Genomic DNA, 21,536 nt, shown 5'->3' with positions numbered 1-21,536 from the left:
TAAAAAAATATGCGATTAATTAAAAAAAGAAAATATGCGATTTTTACGAAACTGGGACTTTGGCATAATTTGAGTCATAGAATGGAAATATGGGAAAAAATGTTGATATGTCATTTCAGAAAAGTCCGATGCGTCAGAATACCTATATTAGAACAGTGTTATACATAAATCTAATATATATCCTAAGTTGTGCTTTTGAGACGTGAAAAAATGCAAGTTAAATTTCGTCAATCGGCCCATTAAAACGGGAGTACAGACAATGCTTTTTTTTTTTTAGCCCAAAGGGTGTTAGCCCAGACGGGCTATTCATTTCGTTTTGGCATTTTGCGTTGAAAACTTTGAATGTCGGTTCACTTTTCAAATTGTTCCCACCAAATATTATCGCCATGTGTTATATTAAAAAAATTAAATAATGGAAAATCTGCATAAATGTATGCATGTTTCTCGCATTGTGAAAAAACAACGGTACCTAGAGCCATCAAATTTTGAAAAACGTAATCTTCCACCGAGTATGGGCATCTGGAAGCCCTAATTTGGAATTTGAAATTTGTTTTACTATAAACACTTCAACGAATTTTTAATTAACAAACTCAAGCATTTCAAAGCGAGCAATAGCAAAACTGTACGAAAAAAGTATTATCTCAAACGCGCGAGACCCTGTATCGAAAATTCTAAACATATGCTCATTTTAAAATTATTTTGCGATATTGCTGTTGAATTGAATTTTATGGTTTAACACCTTAACGCCCGTGCGGGTCACCAGTAGTGGCCCGTACTAGTCTGTCTCAGCGGACGGTGCGTACACCGGTGGCCGCACTAGTCTGTCTTATCGGGCGGTGCTGGCCACCGATGGTACGCATTCGATTGTGTTATTACACGCTGAAAATTAAAATAATAAAAAAAGTAACATTTATTTATTATAAAAACTTTTTAATAACAATTATAATGAATAACTATTAGCAAACGTACAACTCGTATACAGGTCTGAACAGGTAATAACTGCGCGCCGCCAGATGAAAAGCGGCAAAAGTTCGAGCGCCGTCTCACGGCGAAAAACATAAAAATTGGCTCCGGCGATAACGTTTTAAGTGCAAAGAAAGTTTAATAAATAAAGGTAAGACAAAAAGGTTACAAAAAACGTCCCTTTGTGCGCAATGTAAAATCTGAAGGCTTTCAGATTTTTTTTTAAAGTACACGGTGTAACGCATATTAACTCCGTATAAATAATTAATTAAATAACCTCTGTATGTATTTGCGATGCAATGGTCAGGTGCGGTACAATGAAGATTCAGTCATGGAGTCTGAGCAAGGAAGAGAAACGGATTTTTAACATATCCCACTTCTAAATTCTTCTTGCTTTTACAGAGGCTGTTCACACATTTTTTAGACGATGTATATTGCATTCACAAAACTAAATTACATAAAATTCTTGTGTTTTAAATGTTCTATTTGACATCCCTTATTCTGAACTATCTTTCGACACCTCAATTTCCAGGATAATAATGCCTTTCGAAGTGGCAGAAGAGTTATTCTATCCCATTCCTCCCAGCTTTCCAGAGTCCTGTTAGGGTTTTGGGACAACGTTTGGATAATGCAGTTTTTAAAAGTCCGAAAGCACAAAAATACATAGGTGACACATCGGGATAGTAGGGATATCATTGAAGAGTATGGCCTTGACACCAGTTTTTTATTCCATTCCGTTTAGAAATTTACAGTGGATTTTGATGTGTGACTGCTAGCTTTGTCCTGATGGAGTCTCACAGATTGATGGCACTGTGGGTAAAGCGATGGTATTTCCTTCAGAAAAGGTGGCGATAAAATATGTTCCTGATAGTATTTAGAGTTATTGACATTTTTTTGCACTGTCTTTATTTTTAACTTGCCATTATAAGAAAAACTTAAATTTTTTCTCCCCTTTTATGATAATAAATTGCTCTTCTTTTGTTACATTAATTTAAATGCACCCATGCTTCATCTATTGTGACAATTGTTTTCCATTTTTCTTTGGATAAGTGTTTCTCATATAGAATTCTGCAGCGTGTCCTGCGTTGAGCGATATGCTTTGAAAGAAGACGATGCACATTGCGGTTTTTCCCTTTCTTAAGATTTAAATCAACGTTTATCATTTTGTTTACAGTGGACACCAAGCATTTTAATGATTTTGCAGCTGTCCTTTGACTAGGGGGATTTTCTTTTAACATTAAACAACATATCTTTGCAATAGTCGAAGATGTCCGTTTTTTTCTTGGATACTTGTTTGGAATTTTTGTCCCACTTGAGGCTGCAATTTGATGTTTTTTACTTCCTTGTACGAAGTAAAAAGGAAGTATTGTAATCACGAAAAATTTCAGGCAGCATATTTCAACGAAAATATCCACTTTGACGCTTTCGAATGCAATTGAACGATGTTTTTGTGTGATATCTGTACGTAAAGACAGAATAAAAGACTCTTTTCCTCCAGAAAAACTGCTTTAAAATGAATTCTGAAGAGAATTTTTCGTGGCGTCTGTACGAACGTATGTACGTACGTACGTACGTATCTCGCATAACTCGAAAACGAGTAGCCTCAGAACTTTGAAATTTTGTATATAGGACTGCTATAACATGCAGATGTGAACCTCGTATTTTGATTGCAATCGTCCGCACCAAACGTATATAACTATATTTATATACTATATATCCACTTTGTTACGCGGCTCAGTGATCTCAGTTTCTTTACTCCTATGTTTGTAAATTCTACATTTTTTGCTTTAAAAATGATTGAATTATGTCGTTTTTTATCTTCCGGTTAAGGGTTTTATGCCTTTAGTAAATCTGTATGCAATATTTTTAGAATTATCAACAATTTTATAATTGTTTAAGTGCCTCTAAGCCTAATTTGATGGCGGCCATTGATTGCTCTTGTTTACATTTGAAACAGCTGAGTAGCGGATTTGTTGCCAATCTCGAGAAACTTAGCGTCGCAACAACAAAGATAACGCCTTCATTTATTATTTAAATCATGCTTAATCCTTTCTGGAATTTTTTCGAGGAAATAAGCGTTTAAGATTTACTTCGTAATTTTTAATACAGATATTGTGAGTTTTTATGTATATTTTCCTTGTCGCGAAGTGAAAACTGAATTAATTGAATGAGAAATACCCAATGGTCTGTGAAAAACTGTTTCTTTTTTGTTTTGTTTGCTTAATTTCTTTTATATATAGTTCTAGCTTTATTATAGTATTTGAATTGAACATGTGGCAACGATTAGATAATTCTTTAAATGATATAAATTTTGTGCATTCTGATTTATAATATGAACGAAATATAATACTGTTAAGTAAACCTAGCGCCAGAGTGTCGCTATGGTAAACAAAGTGAATTTTAAAGAATGCATTTAATCTATTGTTGTTTATGCGCTGTCGGCGAAGTAGGTTTAATTCAATCTAATAAGCTTATATAAAATGCAAGAAAAAATGCCTATAATATTCCGTACAAGGAAGTCATGTGGTGCGCACATCAGATTTTTTCCTTTCTTGTTGATGATATTACCTATCGACGCTTTAGGTATCACAAAACCATGACTCTCACATCGTTTTTGGATAACGGAGTATGCATATTTCTCTTCGGAAAGAGCGTAAATGTAGCCTTCGAACCACTGCTTTGTTAAATTCGCCATTTTGAATAAAAACAAAACTTTCAAGCCACAGACGAGAATTTTGACTTTTAAAAACATAGTACAATTGCAATTACTTTCTTTTGCAGGAAACGATTTTTTATTACCGCTTACCAAAATCGTCTAAAAAATGTGCGAACAGCCACTGTATATCTGCCACCCAGAATTCCAGAAATTTATGCGTCACTTATTCCACTTAATGTTCAGAATATCGTATGTAAGTATATCGATCTGGCATATAAAATAATTCCACGTTACATTTTTGCGAAACATATAGTGATTTTTTTAATAATTCCATCTTTTTGGCTTTCTGTTTTTCCTATCTCTAATGCACATTTGTTTTAAATTTTTAAAGCTAGAAATATGTAATAAAACCTTAGATTTTGAGGATTTTCCTAAAAGGCAAAGTAAGTTTACCAGTTTCAGGTTTTTAATTGTTCACGCAATTATTCATGATCTTGAAATTCTCAAAAATGCTATCAAATTATATGCAAAGCTTCCATACCCTTAAATACTGAAACTGCGGATTTTCCATCACGCTGCTCAAGATCTTGTTTAGCTATGGAATGTCATTAAACTTGCATAACCCAGTTGACAGGGAATGTCATTTGAAAGACAGTGGGAAGAGAAAAGGAGAATCCTTAAATCTGTCATTTTTACAGAAACGAATTTATCATTCTGAAGGTTCTCATTACTCATTTCGGCAATGGTATTTTAATGCTGAAAAATACTTTTCTATTTATATTTTAGTTTATTTGTTAACTTTTAGAATGAAATTCCGTTTTCTTGCTAAATTTGAAGAAAATAAATAAGCAGCAGCTGTTCTCTCCACCAAACAAAAGACTAATTCATATAAAAAGGCAAAAAACTATTTATTTTTCATGTCAGTTTAAAAACTACTTTTTTTGCAAGTTACTAGAACAGAATTGTAATGATTCTGCAATAAACTTGATTAGTCATTTTAAAATTGTGCATTAAGAATTCTATGATTAAAATGATAAGAATTATTCATTATTAATGTTTAAAATGCAGTTTCTAATTCTAAATCACGTACTTAAATATGGAATATAGCAATTTATACACAATAATAAAAATAAAATAATTTAAAATATTAAAAAATCTGAAAGCTTTTGGATTTTATATTACGTCCACCGAAGAACGTTTTTTTTTATTTACATATACATAACCATTTCTAGAATATTTGAGCTAAAAAATATTCTCAACTGCGTATCTTTAAAATTTCCTATAGAGAGTCTGGCGAACTGGAGATAAAAATATTTTATACTGTAGAGTATTGTCACTCCTCGCTTTGAAATCGTTGAGTGTTTTCATAAAAAATTCGTTAAAGTTTTACAAAATATGATATAGATAATAAAACAATTTCCAAATTCAAAGTTCGGGCCCAAATGTGGGTGGAGGACTAGATTATTCAAAATTTGATGACTGGCTTTAAATACTGTTTTTTTACAATGTGAGAAACATGAATATATTCATGCAGATCCTTCATTATTTAATTTCTTTAAATATAATATAATTCTGTAGTATTTGGTGGCAACAATTTGAAAAGTGATTCAACGCTTTTAGCGATTCGAAACAAAATGCCGTTTTGAGACTGATAGCCCTTCTTGGATAACCCCATTCATTGGACTAATAATTTTTTCAGTCTGAAAATATATAATAATAATATTCAATAAACAGTTTCCAGCTTTTCTCGTGCATTTTGTAATTTTATAGTTCTAAGAAAGATTCTGCTGAAATTTCCGTATTTGTTAGAGACTATTTGGAATATTTGTATTCAAGTGGAGTTATATTTCTTTCCTTTTCCTTGATTGCATATTCCTAACTGAAATAATAAGTAAATATTTCTCATCCCTCATCAGCTCATACAACAAATCAAACATGAGCCTTACACTAGACTATGGAATTAAGATATTATACTTTGATGAAGCCATGCTCTTATAAATGAGGCTGAGAAATTTCTTGGTATATTATATACATATAAAATAGTTCAAAACAGATACCTGAAAGGAATTTTTTAAAATGAATATCAATGCTTATGATTCACGCATATTTACGTAAGTAACTGACAGTTCTGAAAATATCCAAAATTATTCAGAAGATAAAAATTCATGTTCCGAGAGACGGTAAGATTTAAATATTTAGCTTTAAACCTATCCTAACTAAGCAGAGTCTTGCCGTGATTCCAAATAAACTTCCATAGGAACTTTAAGTACTGGACGTCTATGTTGTGTTTAAAATTATGCGGTAAAAATAAAATGTAGTGGCATAATGTTTTGTGTTATTCGAAAGAGAATCTTTCTCGCTACAAGATGGCGTATTTTATTTTGTTTTTGATTGTCTGAGCTAATTTTTGTTATTTTTCATATCATTAAAATGGAGTGTAGTGTCAAGTCGACAAAAATAACCATTTCGACACCTTCTTCTTCTTTTTGCGTTTATTCGAGGCTTCAATGCTGCAGAAGCCGGCAGAGAGATTTGTGAAGTGTACGGAGAAGATACAATGCTTGAACGAGCTGAAGAAATCGGTTTGCCAAATTCAGAAATGGAAATTTTGACCTCGAAGACGCTGATCGTTCCGAACGACCAAATGAGTTTGAATCAACTTATACATGGAGACGCGAGTCAAACTACTCGAGAATCTATGGGAAAAGTCTCAAAACTCCGAGCTTGGGTCCCACACCTTTTGAACGAAAACAACAAGAATCAACGATCCACAATTGACAGTTTGCTTGCCTTTCATCGCTCAACTCATGGACGCAAAAAGCGCTTTCTTTACTGAGTAATTACGGGCGACGAAAAATGTTGTCCGTATGTTAAAATGAAGCAGCGCAAAGAATGGTTAAGCCCGGATAAACAACCGACACCGCGAGAGAAAAAAAAAAAATCTTCATCCACTTAAAAAAGGTGCGGAACGAGAAGCTACTTCGACGGCGAAATTTCCATTTTCGAATTTGGCAAACCATATTCTTGCAGTTCGTTCAAGCATTGCACCTTATCCATACACTTCACAAATTTTTCGGGCAGCTTTTGCAGCATTGGCGCCTCGATTAAACGCAAAAAGAAGAAGGTGTCGAAAATGCTTATCGCGTAATTTTAAAACACAACACAAACGTCCATTACTTATGTTTCAACCCAACACAATTAGATCATCAATCTAGATATCAACGTAATCTCAGCTCAAAACTTAAATCTTCATAAAACAGGAACGTTTATATCATATGAACATCGTAGTTTACTAAACAGGAATAGAAACCTGCAACAGCTCCGGCTACTCTTAGCAAAATAAGAAATTTATTCTGTAATTAGATTCATTAGGACTGTTGCATCTTCAGTCAGTAATTTTAGGGCCACTTCTTCATTTACATATAAATGAAGTTGCTTATTTATATTAATGTGAAAGTACTTACCAGATAATGTAATCTGAGCTGCACTTTGCATTGACTGTAGACTTCCATAGACAAAGCATTGATACATTCCCTGATCTTCCCGAACCACTGATGTGATATGAAGAACTTGGTTGGCAATTAAACGTATCCTGTTGCTTGTCACCAAATGCCGAGTATCCTTAAACCACGTGATTGAGTGAACAGGATATCCTTCAACACTGCAATTCAATGTCGCAGATCTTCCGGATTCTGTCGTTAATTGTGCTGGGTGAAGGGACACCGAAAGATTACCTATGTACGAAAAATAAAAATAAATATATAAATAATTTTGTTTTTCTTTTTTAATAAATAAGTTTTAATAAATACTTATACTGATTATGCTATACTTGTATAACACAACAGCTATTAAATTATATTAATAATGGTTATGGCTGCAAGTGTAAGGCATCTGTTTTTATATTTTAATGTAATTTATTGTGTATAAAAAATTAATAACTCAATTAAACAGAAAAAGAGGGATATATATTTCTCAGTTTTAATGAAGGAGTAGTCCTAATCTCGTTTCATTCGGAAATTGCAGTAGTAATTAAATTTGTAAATTATGTGATATTCAGCTGAAGCGAATTAAAATACAATGGCTTTTTTTGACAGCAACAACACAATTACAATGATAACAACAATGAAAAATGCAATACAAATAATGTATTTCTTTATATATATACAAGCGGCTAAAGTGTTTGTCGCCGAGAGTTTATTGTTGCCACTCGGAAAAATGAGCGCGGAGATTAACGTTTCCGCAGTTTTAATTAATATCTCGACCGATTAAAATCGTACGATAATGAGAACGATATCGATGGATTCGGAGAATGTTTTGGAATCCGTGGGTATGCGTCTCGAATTTCAACTCGGCGCCGTTCCGTAGATATTCGAGAAAAAAGAATTTGGCACTTAGCCAAAACCCACTAATAGGGAAAACCCAAGAAAGAAAGTGGAAAATGTAGGGAAAACGTAGGGAAAAATTAGTTTTTAATTAATATCTCGGCTAATTAAAGTCCCAAAAAGACGCGAATGGTCAAAATGGCGTGCCACTCACTTGCGCAATCCAACGGTGTGATTCGCTAGGCCCGGGAGCTAGCCGTTTCGGAGGAGATGATGTTAATTCACCCCATATATCGGCTTAAGTGTCTGTTTGTCGCCGATAGTTTATTGGTTGCTTGCGTAACTGTACTAGCCAACGGGGTGTAGTTGCTATGGTGCAGGGTTGCCGTTTCAATTCAGACGTAGATAATTTCCTGTAAAACTTCCCTTTGCTATGACTATCATTAAGTCTCAGGGCCAAACGCTTAAGCGTGTTGGCATTTCTTCTTACCTGCATTTGGACACGGTCAACTTTATGTTGCCTGTTCAAGAGTTCATGAAAGAACGGAAGTGAAATAAAAAAAAATGGATGGTCCTCTGCAAGGCGAGTTTAAAAGTGATATAAAGATCTACACAAGAAATGTTGTGTACAAAGAGATCTTTGACATGTGACTTAACCTTTTATTATTTAAATCACCTTTATTGATTGAGCTAGCGCTAGCTCTTAAGAAATGTACTCTACTTTAAGCAATTAAGCAAGTAGAAGGGGAAACCCCGTGGGGCAGTAAGCAAAGGGGCGTCCTCGCCGCCTGCTCTGGGTAATTCAGTTTAAATTAGCAGACACCTTTGCATAAATCATTTTAATTACAATTTATAATATCTAGAACAGCAGTCATTTCGTATGACCGCTAGGCTTTCTAGTGTTTTTAGAAGTTCAGTTTTAATAAGCGTCTAACTGTTTATGATAATTATGCAGTTACATTCATATTATTAATTTACTATTACACAACGTCACATACACCAAAATCGGTATTGAAAACATAATACTAAATCTTCACAATGTCCTGACTATTCTCACTTTGAAATACTGCTTGAAAAATGTATCTTGGATAAAAAAGTAATAAAAAGATATTAGTTTTTCTGCTCCACTCACTTTATCGAACTTTATGAACAGGAAAGGAGAACAAGTAATTTCTCCTGAAGAGGAAATGAATTCTAACGGCATTTTGTCCATATCTACTAAAGACAGCGTTCATATAACGAACTGAATGCTATATTCTGTATAACGAAACAAGCATGGGAAGCTTTAGGTTGTATTTTAGATTCTCAAAAACTGTTCTAGAAGCATACTTTTGAAATAAAGTTAATTTCGTGATTCTCATAGATTAAATATGTTAATTGCCTTCCACTTTATATTAAGATTTTCAGAAAATTTACAGAAATTCCTTTAGATCAAGGCACAAAATATAACTTTAATTTTTAACATCGAGTGCCTGGAGTTAATTTTATTTTGGATCTGAAAATTTATATTTTATGAAGAAAATTAATGGCATATGAGGCAATATATTGTTTACTTCAGTTTGCCTTTTAGAAATATCTTAGTTAACTTCTGAAATTATAATTTTCATCGTATTTACCATACTAGAATTTTGAATACATTAAATATTTTTTCTTGCTAAGAACGTGTTTTCATTCATATGTATTAACTCATATGCTTATGTAATCATATTAGTGGCTTGATGGTTCATATTTGTGAACAGCCCAATTTTAAAATTGAATTACAATTACTTTTGATATTTTTAAAATAATCTAAAAGTAATATTAAAAAGTAAAAACGCTTTAAAACGATAAAATATTATATGTACATCATTTTATTTCATTTAAAAAGAACAAAAAAAATATATTTTATACAATGCTGAGGCCTTGATTTAAAGGGAAATTTTCATACGAGTTTATAAGGTATATTCTCACTCCTTTCCGCAAGCCTTCGTGGTGTAACGCTAGCACACTTGACGCGAGTTCAAAAGGTCTAGGTTCGAGTCCCGGCGAAGGCACTGCTCATTTTTCGTGTTCACTACTTCAAAAATGTGCTAATGTCTCTCCAAGTTACATAGAGACAAAATTACAATTCCTAAGTAATTAAATACTTTATTTTGATTAATTACAAAGTAATCAGTACTATATGCTTATATAATTTGAAGTAATCCGTTTTATATAATTAGGAAATTAAAGTACGTACGCTCTTGAGACAAAAGTTAATGTATAATAAGCATCAAATGGTAATTATGTTAGTAGTGTTGTTTGCAATTTTGTGGCTTTTATGTTTAAGGTGTACTAAAGTAATGTGAATTTAATTTAATACTTTCGTTACGGCCTTTTTCATCAGGGAATTCTCTCATTCTAGAATTTATATAGATTTTGAGTGGCAAGTAGTTTTAATATATAGGGCAAAAATTTACAAATATAAATATAAGATTGTGGCCTGCTTCCGCTGCCTTTCCGTAATTAAGGAAGACTGTTGGCGACGCTAAAGACCTTACTGCTGGGACTACGACTACGTTAGACGAAGGCTATATTGCTGCTATTTGCTGCGTGTGTGTATTCGAAATTCTATCGCGAGTTTCGAAATCTTGTAGTTTTCTGCATAGTTTTGTTTTAATTTCCTGAATTTGTTCCTCTTATGAAAAGAAGCTTTTATGCTAACCCCAGGTCCATGTGGGTTGGTAAATTTGTGTTGATATATTTTAATTTAAGCACTCACAAGTGGGAAGGTGGAATTAACTTAAAAGTATTTAATTATTATGTTGATTGTTTGCTTGATGGTCAGCTATTCTGGTGATCATGATTAACTGCACATCTCAGACTTAATTCCTTATTGAAGCTGTAATTGTATTAGGTAAGTAGTTGGAACAAACACAGGTGTTACATCTTAAGTTAAATCTGAAGGCATAGCGGAAGTGTAAGCTGTAAATATTAATTATTTGACCATAAGTCTCTACAGTAAAGAACATGCTGTGAACTTAAAGTAAAGGATAGAACATGCTGTGAACTTAACATACATACTGTACATACGTACAGTAAAGAACTGAAAAGACAGAACTTACATACTTACAGTAATTAACATGCTGTGTACTTACATACATATCAGAGAGCAGATATGCTGTACTGTAGGCCAAAATGATTTTGAGTGATGATAATTTAAGCCTGATGTATGTAAATATTCTAACAAATAAATATATGAGGAATATATGAGCAACAATATAATTTTGCTTGAAAGAATTATAAATTTTGTGTTCCTATTCCTTTTTGTACAATTATGCTTTTCTTGCAAGAACCTTTAGATTTAAATATTTATATAGCTTTCTGTGCGTGTAGTGAATTGTCCTAAACAATTTTATTTCCAGTATTTGAGAAGAAAAAGGTAACATTAAATTAAAGATGCACTGCGAAAAAAAATGGGACAGTTCTATATCTACCATTCTAACTGGGCCGAATGACGAAATTCAAACTTAGGTTTTCATGTCTCGAAAGCGAGTCTTGGGATATATATTAGATTTATATATAGCATTGTTCTAGTATAAAAGTTTTGACACAAAATTGGACTTTCTCTGAAATGGCATGCCATTTTTTTCCATATATCGATTCTACGACTCAAATTATACCAAATTGCCAAGTTTTGTAAAAATCGCAAGAGTAGTTTTTTAAAAATTAGCTCTCCAAATTGTAGCTCCTCAGTGTTAATTGAGTTATACATATACGTATTTATTAATATCTCTCTTTTTATTAAACTTACTTGATTCCTTCTTTCAGAATTCGAAATTTAGGCTTAATCTGAATATATTTTGCACAATTTTTATGATTTATTTTTAAAATTTATATTTTAAAATATTTTTTATAAATTTTTCGAAATAAAATTTGTGAAAAAAAACCTATAGAATTTTTAATATCATCCGTTTCGAAATTTACCGTATTTAATATAAGCGATAATAACGAAAATGTGGCTTACGCACTTTGTTAAAATTATTTGAAAGAATGAGCAATGGACCTTTTTTCTGCTCGTGCATCAATGAAAAAGAAGGAAATTAAGTATATTAATATAAATTAAGAATTTTGCCAAATGAATAATGCTTGGCGCAATTGAAAGAATTGCGCCAATATAAATCTTTAAATTTTTCGATAAATTTCTCAACAAGACTTGCAAAATTTAATATCTAAGCATAATCTGAGCCGTAGAATAGAAATATGAAAAACAATAATATATTATTTCATAAATGTCCGATTTGGGGTCAAAATACTTACGTTAGAATAATTCTATATATAAATCTAATATATATCCTACGTCGCGCTTTCAAGACATGAAAAACGCAATCTGAATATCGTCAATCGACCCAGTAGAACAGGAGTAATCGGAACTGCCCCATTTTTTTTCGCAGTGTAGATTATGAAATATCGCAGTGTAGATTTTTTCGCAGTGTAGATTATGAATATTTGATAACTTTCAAAGTCACAAAATTATATAAAAAGTACGAAAAATGTAAGAAATGCCATCTCACCGTAAACTGTAAGCTCAGTTTCAACACGAACTTCTCCTATGCTGTTGTTGACAATGCAGATGTACTTTCCAGAGTCTTGAGCTCTTGCACGATCTATAAACAAACTGCCATTCACTTGCAACATCCTGTCTCCAATATGCAATGGGAGCATCCTGTTATTGTCTCTTCGATACCACATATATTGAGGTACTGGATATCCTTGGGCAGTACACGGTAATTCTGCATTTTCGCCTTCCCTGATTAATGCCCCTGGTCTACCACTGGTAATTCTTGGAGGTATGCTTCCAGTAGGATCTGCAAGAAAAAGTATTCTCCCATCAACAATTTTTCCGATGCTCCTTATTTCTCTAAAATACAAATTTCTACTATTTTTAAAAATATAATTATTTTTATAGATAATATTAATGAATGAGAAATGTTAAAAGGGGAGTTAGACGCAAAGGGTTATTAGTCTCAGAACGGCATTTTGCGTCGTTTAACATTCTGCGTTGGTCCACTTTCCAAACTGTTGCCACCAAATATTACCGCTATGTATTATATCTAAGGAAACTAAATAATGAAGAATCTGCATGAATGTTTCAAGCATTATGAAATAACAACGGCACCAAGAGCCGTCTAGTTTTGAATAATGTAATCCTCCAACCGAACGTGGGCACTTGGAAGCCCGAATTCCGAATTTGCTTTATTATCTATTTCAAATTTTGTTAATTTTTAATGAATTTTTTATTAGCAAACTCAACATTTCTAAGCGAGCGATGGCAACACTGTACCAAAAATATACAGAAAAAATGTTTCATTAGGAAAAATGTACTTATAAAACTGTTTAAAAATTATCATATTTAACTATAATTAGATAAATGTCATCCAAAATTATTTGATTTGTGTGAAAATAAAGACTGGTGGTTGAAAATCAAGTTTTTGTTAGTTTTGTCTGCATGCCTTCTCCCTCAGCCATAACGACTATCGAAAGTTGAAAGTACCGGTATCTTATACCCGATTAAAATACTACATATAACATAGAGTTCCTCACTTTGTGATTCTAAGTTACTGTTGGAAGTGAAGAAACTTAAGAACTGATAAGCGAATAATGGCTTGAGTTCATGTGACACAAAACAACAATATAGAAAGGTAAAATAATCTTTTATTATTCCAACTAAAGTTTAACAAAACCCCGTCTTGGAGTGTACAATAAAGCCGACACTTCGGCTTGAACATATGATGCTAAGAATCAACCTAAACTAATCTAAACTAAAGAGGTATAGCCGAAGCTATCAAAATTCTAACAGAGTTGAGCCCTTAACGTTAATAGACTGCGAAGCTACCAAGGGCCTAAAGTACGGCCGAGCGTGATAATAGATTACGAAAGTGTAGCCTAAAAAAGGCGGACGCGTGCAGCCAGAATACTTGGTATCTCTTTCCCTAAGACAGAAGAACTTCGCAGTTAAATACCGCTATTCCTCATTATGTATTCAAATGCGATTCTAAAACTACGTTCTGGCCATAAATAGTAAGGTGAATTTAAGAATCGACAGGAAAGGAACTTTAACTCAAAATTTAAGTGTTAATAAAATTAACATAATCCTAACAATACATATATATATATATAATAAAAAGATGTATATTTCTAATATTCAGATAATTCCCCTGTGCTTTACACACAATAGGTTACTTACCTTCTCGCAAATAAAGGCATATTATTCTTTATGACCAATAAAGTGCTGAAAGCTGTGTTTTCGTTGGTTTTGAAGGTTTAACGTGAATACTCAGTTTCCTTTACTAAGTAATCCATAAAGTCATCCCTCTCTTCAAGCAAATAGTTCTCGTGTGCTCTGTTATAACCAAATATCTGATATTTTATGCATGTCAGTTTTATTTGACATATAATTCTTTAATATCACATTTCTTAATATCACATTAATAGGCTGCCGTCTTCTTGCAAATACAGATTTAATCATATTTTTACTAGACAATTTTTAATAACAGAAAATTCATTGATTTACTTCAGTATAGAAGTTGTGCATCCAACAATCAGAACTATTAAAAGCAAAATTAAAAATTCAGGACATTTTTTAAAATAATAACTAAGCTTTTTATCAACCGAAACATTTTCTGCAATCATTATTCCCTTAAAACTGACTTCTATCCACAAGAAATATCCATGCATTTACGTTTTAAACCTTAAATGCATATATTTGCCATTTGGCAACATACTCATATTTAGTCATGGAAATCAAATCAAAACATAAATTTTAGATTATTGGCATAGTGTAACCAATTGGATACATACTGGTTACGTATATAGTTTTGAAAGTTTTAGTAAGGTGTAAGACCATTATTCTAAATTGATGTGTAGGGTGTAGATATTATTTGTGTTTACGAATTTTTGATTTCGTGTTTGTTATTATTTTGATGTATTCAAAGTTTTAAAATTTTTTATACAAAGATGTATGGTATGTATTATTAGATTAAATTGTTATTACACATTTGCCTATCATATTCTTTTGTAAAGTTAATAATATTTTCTCAAAAATTGGAATAAAATCTTAGTTTAGATTTTTTTTCAGTATTTTTCCTATTTGAGTGTATAATCATTCCTAATGTATTCTTGACTTAAATTTAAAAAATAAAATAAAAATTCACGCATTTAAGGGTTAAGATGACCTATGCTTTCTTTATAATCAACCTGAAACCTACACTTACGAACGAAAGTATTCTTTGCACGTACGTAATAATCTTAATTTATTTTCCATAGCAACACTTTGAGAAATTGATTTTTTCAACTTACAGGGCAACAATAGTTAATTTATCCTCATTATTATGTTTCAAATTTAATAGCGCATCCAATTAACCGTAAGGATGACCTTTACTGCTTGAAGGGTACGTCTAGTTAATGTTATTTTAAGCATAAATTCAATTACATTTCTCGTAAACACGAAGAAAACCCATAATATGCACAAAAGAAAATTTCTGTTGTTTATTAATAGCATAAACACACTTAGAATTCTGAAACTCAAGTCTTTCTCGTAGCTTTCCGTTAGCTAAATGAAAGAGATCTAGCCTTAGCTCCATCGCAATGAGATAGCATTAACGTATCTTACTTAGTTGTAACCCCCTTTCCCAATAAAGCCTTCTTTCAAAATGAAATAAGCAGGGAGGGTGGAAATAATCCCGAAAACGTAACTAGGTTACCATTACTCCGTATTCGATCGAAGTACGAATTACTACATGTCAGCGTGTAAATCACCGGGAGCTGTAGAATCCTTTTTCTAACACGCAGGGCACGTATTCAAAGCGTTACTTAAAGTAAATGCATGCGGCGAGCCAGTTTTACTTTTTTTAGTCCTCCTACTTTAGTTATTGGTATGCAGCTGAAGCACTTTAAAGTTGGCAGTGTATCGTTTTGAATGTAAAAGAACTAGTTTTAGGTATTCGTAATTCTGATGGAGTTTTATAGAGTTTTCTTTTGTAGAATTTTTTTTTTTTTTTTTTCCGGAAGTGGAAGGTTCATTTATATTCGAGGAAGTGAGGATATTATTTTACTAAAAGTGCCGATAGAATTCGGAGGTGTTAGCTTATTGAAACAGAACAAATATAAATGCAATTTTGGAGCCGGGATAGGACATTTTCTTCATTTCAAACGCCAGCCTTCTAAGTAGATTTTGAGTTGCAAAAGTTGAATAATTCCCTCTTCATGAACTGAAGCCATGAATTTATAAATATAGTGCGCTAATATCTGTAATCAATAGTTTATTTTGAAATGAAATACAAGACAGAAAAAAACACCGGCGTGTAAAAATAGGACACCCTTTAGTGTGAAATATTAACGCTGCTCAAACGTGATGTAGATGATTCAAGTTGAATTTGACTTATTTTTTAATTTTTTAGATTTTCTTTATGAAAACCTTTTAGCCTCCGTCTTCCTCTCTTTTTTTTTCTTTGCAAAAAGGGCGTTATCCCAAATGGCCGTTAGTCCCAAAACGGCATTTTGCTTCGGAATGGAAGTATGCATGTATTATTAATTTAAATATATAACGAAGTACATAGTTATAAGCTGTATAATGTGCACTGGTACTGCTCTGCAATATGTCTGTAGAATTTAGGAACTTTTATTATTGTAGGTATTAATATAGCGAGTGAACTCTAATGATGCGTAATGTATAACGATGCACTACTACTGTCTTAATTCAACATAGTAACACCACGTTTTGATATAAAGTATCTCTATATTGAATAACAAGCTTTGGTATTGTAAAAATCCGCAATACGTCTGCCTTCCAACACCAGCCCCTGTTTGGCGATGTCGTTTTTTTGTACAGTTTACGGGATCCGGACGATACCCGAATAGTCTGTGAAAGGCGCCCGGATGCCCGGACCCTGCTTTCACCTGTCATCTGTAAATGCCAGTTTCACTTTTCAGACTGTTGCCACCAAATATTGTCGTCCAGTATTATATTTAAAGAAATTAAATAATGAAGAATCTGCATGAATATATCTCTGTTTCTAGCACTGAGAATAAACAACTACATCTAGAACCATCAAATTTTGAATAACGTAGTCCTTCATCCGAACATGGGCGCCTTGAAGCCCGAATTTGCTTTTATTATGTATTTTATGTTTTGTGAAACGTTATCGAATTTTCGACTAAAAACTCAACGATTTGAAAGCTATCAGTGGCAATATTCTATAGAATAAAACATTTTCACCTCTAGCGTGCGAGACTGTCTATTGGAAATTCTAAAGATGTGCTATTTTAAAATACTTTTCGCTCAAAGCAGTGTTAGCCCAAATGCTCTTGAAACGTCTTTCGAACAGTATATGTGTGTGTAAATAAAAAAAAAAAAAAAATACGATTTGCTTGTAATATAAAATCTTAAAGATTTAATTATTTTTTTCCTTTTACCTTTTTATATTAGTTAGTGCAGTGATTGCTAACCTTTTCAGATTGGCGAGTTTTTTTAACTGTATATCATGATCTTGCGATTTGCACATTTGAAATTTCTCATATTATTACTATATTAACATTCAATTTACAATAATAATAATTGCTAGTATTATTATAATGATAATTAATGTGAAGTCTGTGTCTGATATGCTTCAGTACGAATAAATAGAAATAAAAAGACGGCAAAAAGTATATTACATGTTTCTTAACCATAAGCTTTCATTAGACATAAATATACACATTCACATGTTCAGAAGAAGTATTTGAGGTCTTGCAATCAGCAACAACATGTATCTCACTAAGTCTATACAGAGATCTGTAAACTTTCCCAAATGTCAGGAATACCTCATCTATACCCAGTTACCTCAATGATTTTTGCCAAAAACACAAGAGATTTAACGAACCTTCATGATATCTTGGTTCAGGATTGTCCCATGGCATGTCAGGTGATCCGTTGACCATGTGCAAAGAGTGGCTCGAGCAGTTTCCTACGCTATTATTTGATCTTGTTTCCACAAATTTTAAATAAAGCAATGTTTTAAGTATTCGCGTTGTGCTTCATGCGTGTATTATAGTTCGAGCGTCTCAAACGCAACCTTGACCGGCATTCTGCCAAAAAACATAGACGCGTCTAAAAGGGGCGTTATTACTTGCGGCGACATGAAAGGTTTCTCTTGTCCGGAAAGAGAGAAATTACTATATGCTCGGGTGAAACAAAGTCCCCATCTTTCCACCTTATTTTAAAAATAGTTCGGTCCGAATAGCGAATGTGTGTTTACGCTCATGGTCACGGATGAGGTGGTCGAACTATAACTGCTTCCATTTTCGTGATTATATAAATTTTGTTTTCTTTGCATTTCTTTCTCCGACACCACTCTGTTTCTCTCCGTTTCTGATCTTTCGAAAATAGTTTTAAAAAACTATGTAAATATTATCTTTCTTTTCTATTTTTTTCTAAAATACAGAGCAGGATTCATAATATACTAATTTGCATCTTTAAAATTAACTACAACACGTATACAGTAAGATGTATAAGCGTACCAGGGTTTGGTTAATATGTCTCCCTTTTATGAAGCATAAAGACAGTACTCTTTTACATGAACGCAACTGGTCACTGCCGTTATATCGAAAAAAGAAATGAAATTGATACGTCATTTTGCATCGGTTTGAAATTATAATATATTGATGCAAATTTATAAAGTGCAATATTTCGGTCAACATATTCTTTAAATCCTAAATTCATAAAGAATAACGTGTAAATATAAGCTGCTGTGTTACACTCCCTTAAGATATCTTTTTAGTAAATCTCGAAGCCATTCTGATACTAATTCTTTTCCATAGATTTTTGTTGTCCTTCATAGCAAAGCCTTTCTTCATCTCGTCTTCAAATTTTTACATGCTTGAAAATCCACACTGAAGGATTTGAACCAGGAATCGAAACAATTTACGTAGTTCTACTGTACGATGTCAGAACGATACGCTGTATGTGGCATGACTTCGCATTCCACAAGCCATAGTAATTATTTTTTAGAATGCATACAAAATATGAAGCTAACGTGTAGTTTATAAAGGAGAGAGCCTCTCAATAGAAATCATAGATCCTCTCAAGAGCGCATATTAGCAATGAACATTTGACCGTTATCGATGAAATCGTAGATAATTATCCTAATGAAATTTGCTCAGACAAGAAGCAATACTTCTCTACGATACATACATATTTCACAAAATGTTCCTGAAGCTGTTACTTTTTCAATCACTGCCTTTGTACGTTTGGATAACGAAAATGCAACTAAATATCACCGTACGCAGAAACATTTTGATGAAATTTTTATCACACGTGTTTTTGGTAGTTAGGAACATCTGTGTGAGTTGTTTGATCTCCTGTACTTTCACATGGCAGCTACTGTTGACCGACCTTGCTAAGCTCGTGAAGGCGGTACAATCCGGTATTCTGCCAAGCGCCAAATGCGCCTTATTCCTGCAGAGTCATTAGACATTTTTTTGAAGCAGAAAACATGACAAAATATGTAATGCCCTCAATGCGACTCTAAACTGGAACTCTCTGTTACGCTTCCAGGGTGCTATCATTACGCCACGAAGACATGCTGGAAACAAGCAAAGTGTACCTTATAAGCTCCATCTTTTAAAGGGCTACCAATGTTACAGATCCCGATCGCCAAATCCTGGTGGTATCATCTACCACCTTTTAGTTTGGCAACCACTGAAAGTCAATAAGTTATTTTGAAGCAGGAAACATGAAAAATGAGCCACGCCCTCGCCGGGACTCGAACCTGGACTTCTCGAATACGTGCTGAGCATGCTACCGTTACACCGTGAATGCATGCTTAAAAGAGGTAGAAAGTACCTCATATACTCCTCCTTTTAAAGGGCGACAGAAGATTAGAGGATCTAGTCGCCAAATCTTGGTGGTGAAGAATCATCATCCACCAACGTTTTTAGTTCAGGGCCACTGTAGATTCATTATGTTATTTTGAAGCAGGAAACGCGAAAAATGGGCAACGCCCAATTCGAACCTAGGCCTCTCGAATACGCGTCGAGTATAACTAACCATTACACTATGAAAGCATGCTTGAAAGAGCGAGAAAATGCCTTATATTCTCAAAGTGTTAACATTTATTTAGCTGTACAGCCTGGCATAAACTTTTATTTCATGGCTTATCAAACCTTGGCTAACTATCAAAATTCCTATAATCTGAAGGGAACCATTTCATTGAGGTGGTGTGGTTCAAGCGTTATTTATCTTGCGCAGACAGATGCTCCCTGTTGGTCATGACATAAACTCATACAGCAAATTTCTATAAGTAGGCTGTTTTTGATGATCACCTTTTGCCTAACTTAACAGAAGTCGCGATGGTGAAATTGGAAACGACATAAAACAAATAAATCATTATTATATTAATACTAAACGCGTAGCATACAGTGAAGGAATTAACTATATAATATAGCTAACACTAACTGAATGTTTAAGAAATTATTGCAAAATGTTCGATTTACTGCAATATGTTCGACTCGTCCTCAACCGAAGCATTTAAGTATTCGTACAGATTATGAAAGTAACTTGCATGGAAAATATCATACAGGATTTCATAGCATATTCCTAGTTAGCCAAGGAGGGTTATGAGATAATAATATTATAATATTATAACTCTCAGGTTAATTTGTCTTATTTCACTTCAAAATAAAAACTTAAGGGAGCTAAAGTTTTAAGAGATTTTCTCAAATTATAATAACTCCAAAATTAATACAAAAAAGTCTAGAAAGGAAATGAAATATTTTATTAATGAAATTTTGCATCGCTTAAAATGAAATTATTTTTCAATAAACCTGAGCAATAATAATGTAAAACATTCCGTTATTCCTGGTGAAGATTTAAACTTACATGTCCATTTTTGGGGGATTCACAGTTTAGAAAACCGTTTAAAATGGAGAATTTCGCTCTCTGGAGCATACCCCAAACACCAAAAGCGAGCAAATCTTATTAATCTTTGTCTTAATGTCCACAACCACTGAGGATACAAGCCTAGCGGGAGGGAGAAGAATAATATATTAAAAATTCTTTACTTTTCTGAAAACGCAGTTCCACCGAGAGCCTAGCAAGTCAACCTAAAAACGACTTCAATTAAGAAAGTGGAGTTAATTCCAAGACAATTTTCTTGACAGCGAAACGGGTGATAATCTTCCTCGGTATCTGGTGGACAGGAAATGCAAATTATCTGAAAAGTATGCGGAACTTCTAAATTAGCAAAATAATTATTTCGATGATAATGAGGGGAGACAAGAATGCCACACTCACAGAACTGAGAAAATGCCGTGTTTCCTTAGCTTTTACAAACTGCGTACTATTAATCCTTTCAGATTCCTCGTTTCAATTCTTTGAAGTTCATAGAACGATAATTCTTCTTGACAGGTTTTGGCATCGTGAGTTATTAAAGATAAAACTAGGAGTGTTGCGCTGTAGAAATTCCATTAAGAGAAATACTCCGAACTTTGGCTGTGCGATTACGGTTTGCAGTGGGTTGCTATTTGTTTAAGATATAGTCAGATTTTTCAGAGTGAGTAGGTATTATTTGTTAGCGATGACTTCTCTAATTTGAGTTATA

General features: G+C 33.2%; 1 protein-coding gene across 3 annotated transcripts in view; it reads right to left on the bottom strand.

Moving 5' to 3' along the window:
• Window positions 1-21,536, bottom strand: part of LOC118193355 (cell adhesion molecule Dscam1-like) — a 978,906-nt gene that overhangs the window by 469,430 nt on the left and 487,940 nt on the right. For all 3 annotated transcript variants that reach the window (XM_085823255.1, XM_085823256.1, XM_085823257.1), the window contains exons 5-6: window positions 12,474-12,767; window positions 7,084-7,353 (exon numbers count right to left, since the gene is read on the bottom strand). In XM_085823255.1, coding sequence (XP_085679381.1) covers window positions 7,084-7,353; window positions 12,474-12,767 — 564 coding nt within the window. The remainder of the gene's footprint in view (window positions 1-7,083; window positions 7,354-12,473; window positions 12,768-21,536) is intronic.

The sequence above is a fragment of the Stegodyphus dumicola genome, chromosome 9, assembly GCF_044657685.1.
Source record: "Stegodyphus dumicola isolate Sdum_Otavi_A_Nest chromosome 9, ASM4465768v1".
NCBI lineage: Eukaryota > Metazoa > Arthropoda > Arachnida > Araneae > Eresidae > Stegodyphus > Stegodyphus dumicola.
This window is presented reverse-complemented; position numbering and strand designations above follow the sequence as displayed.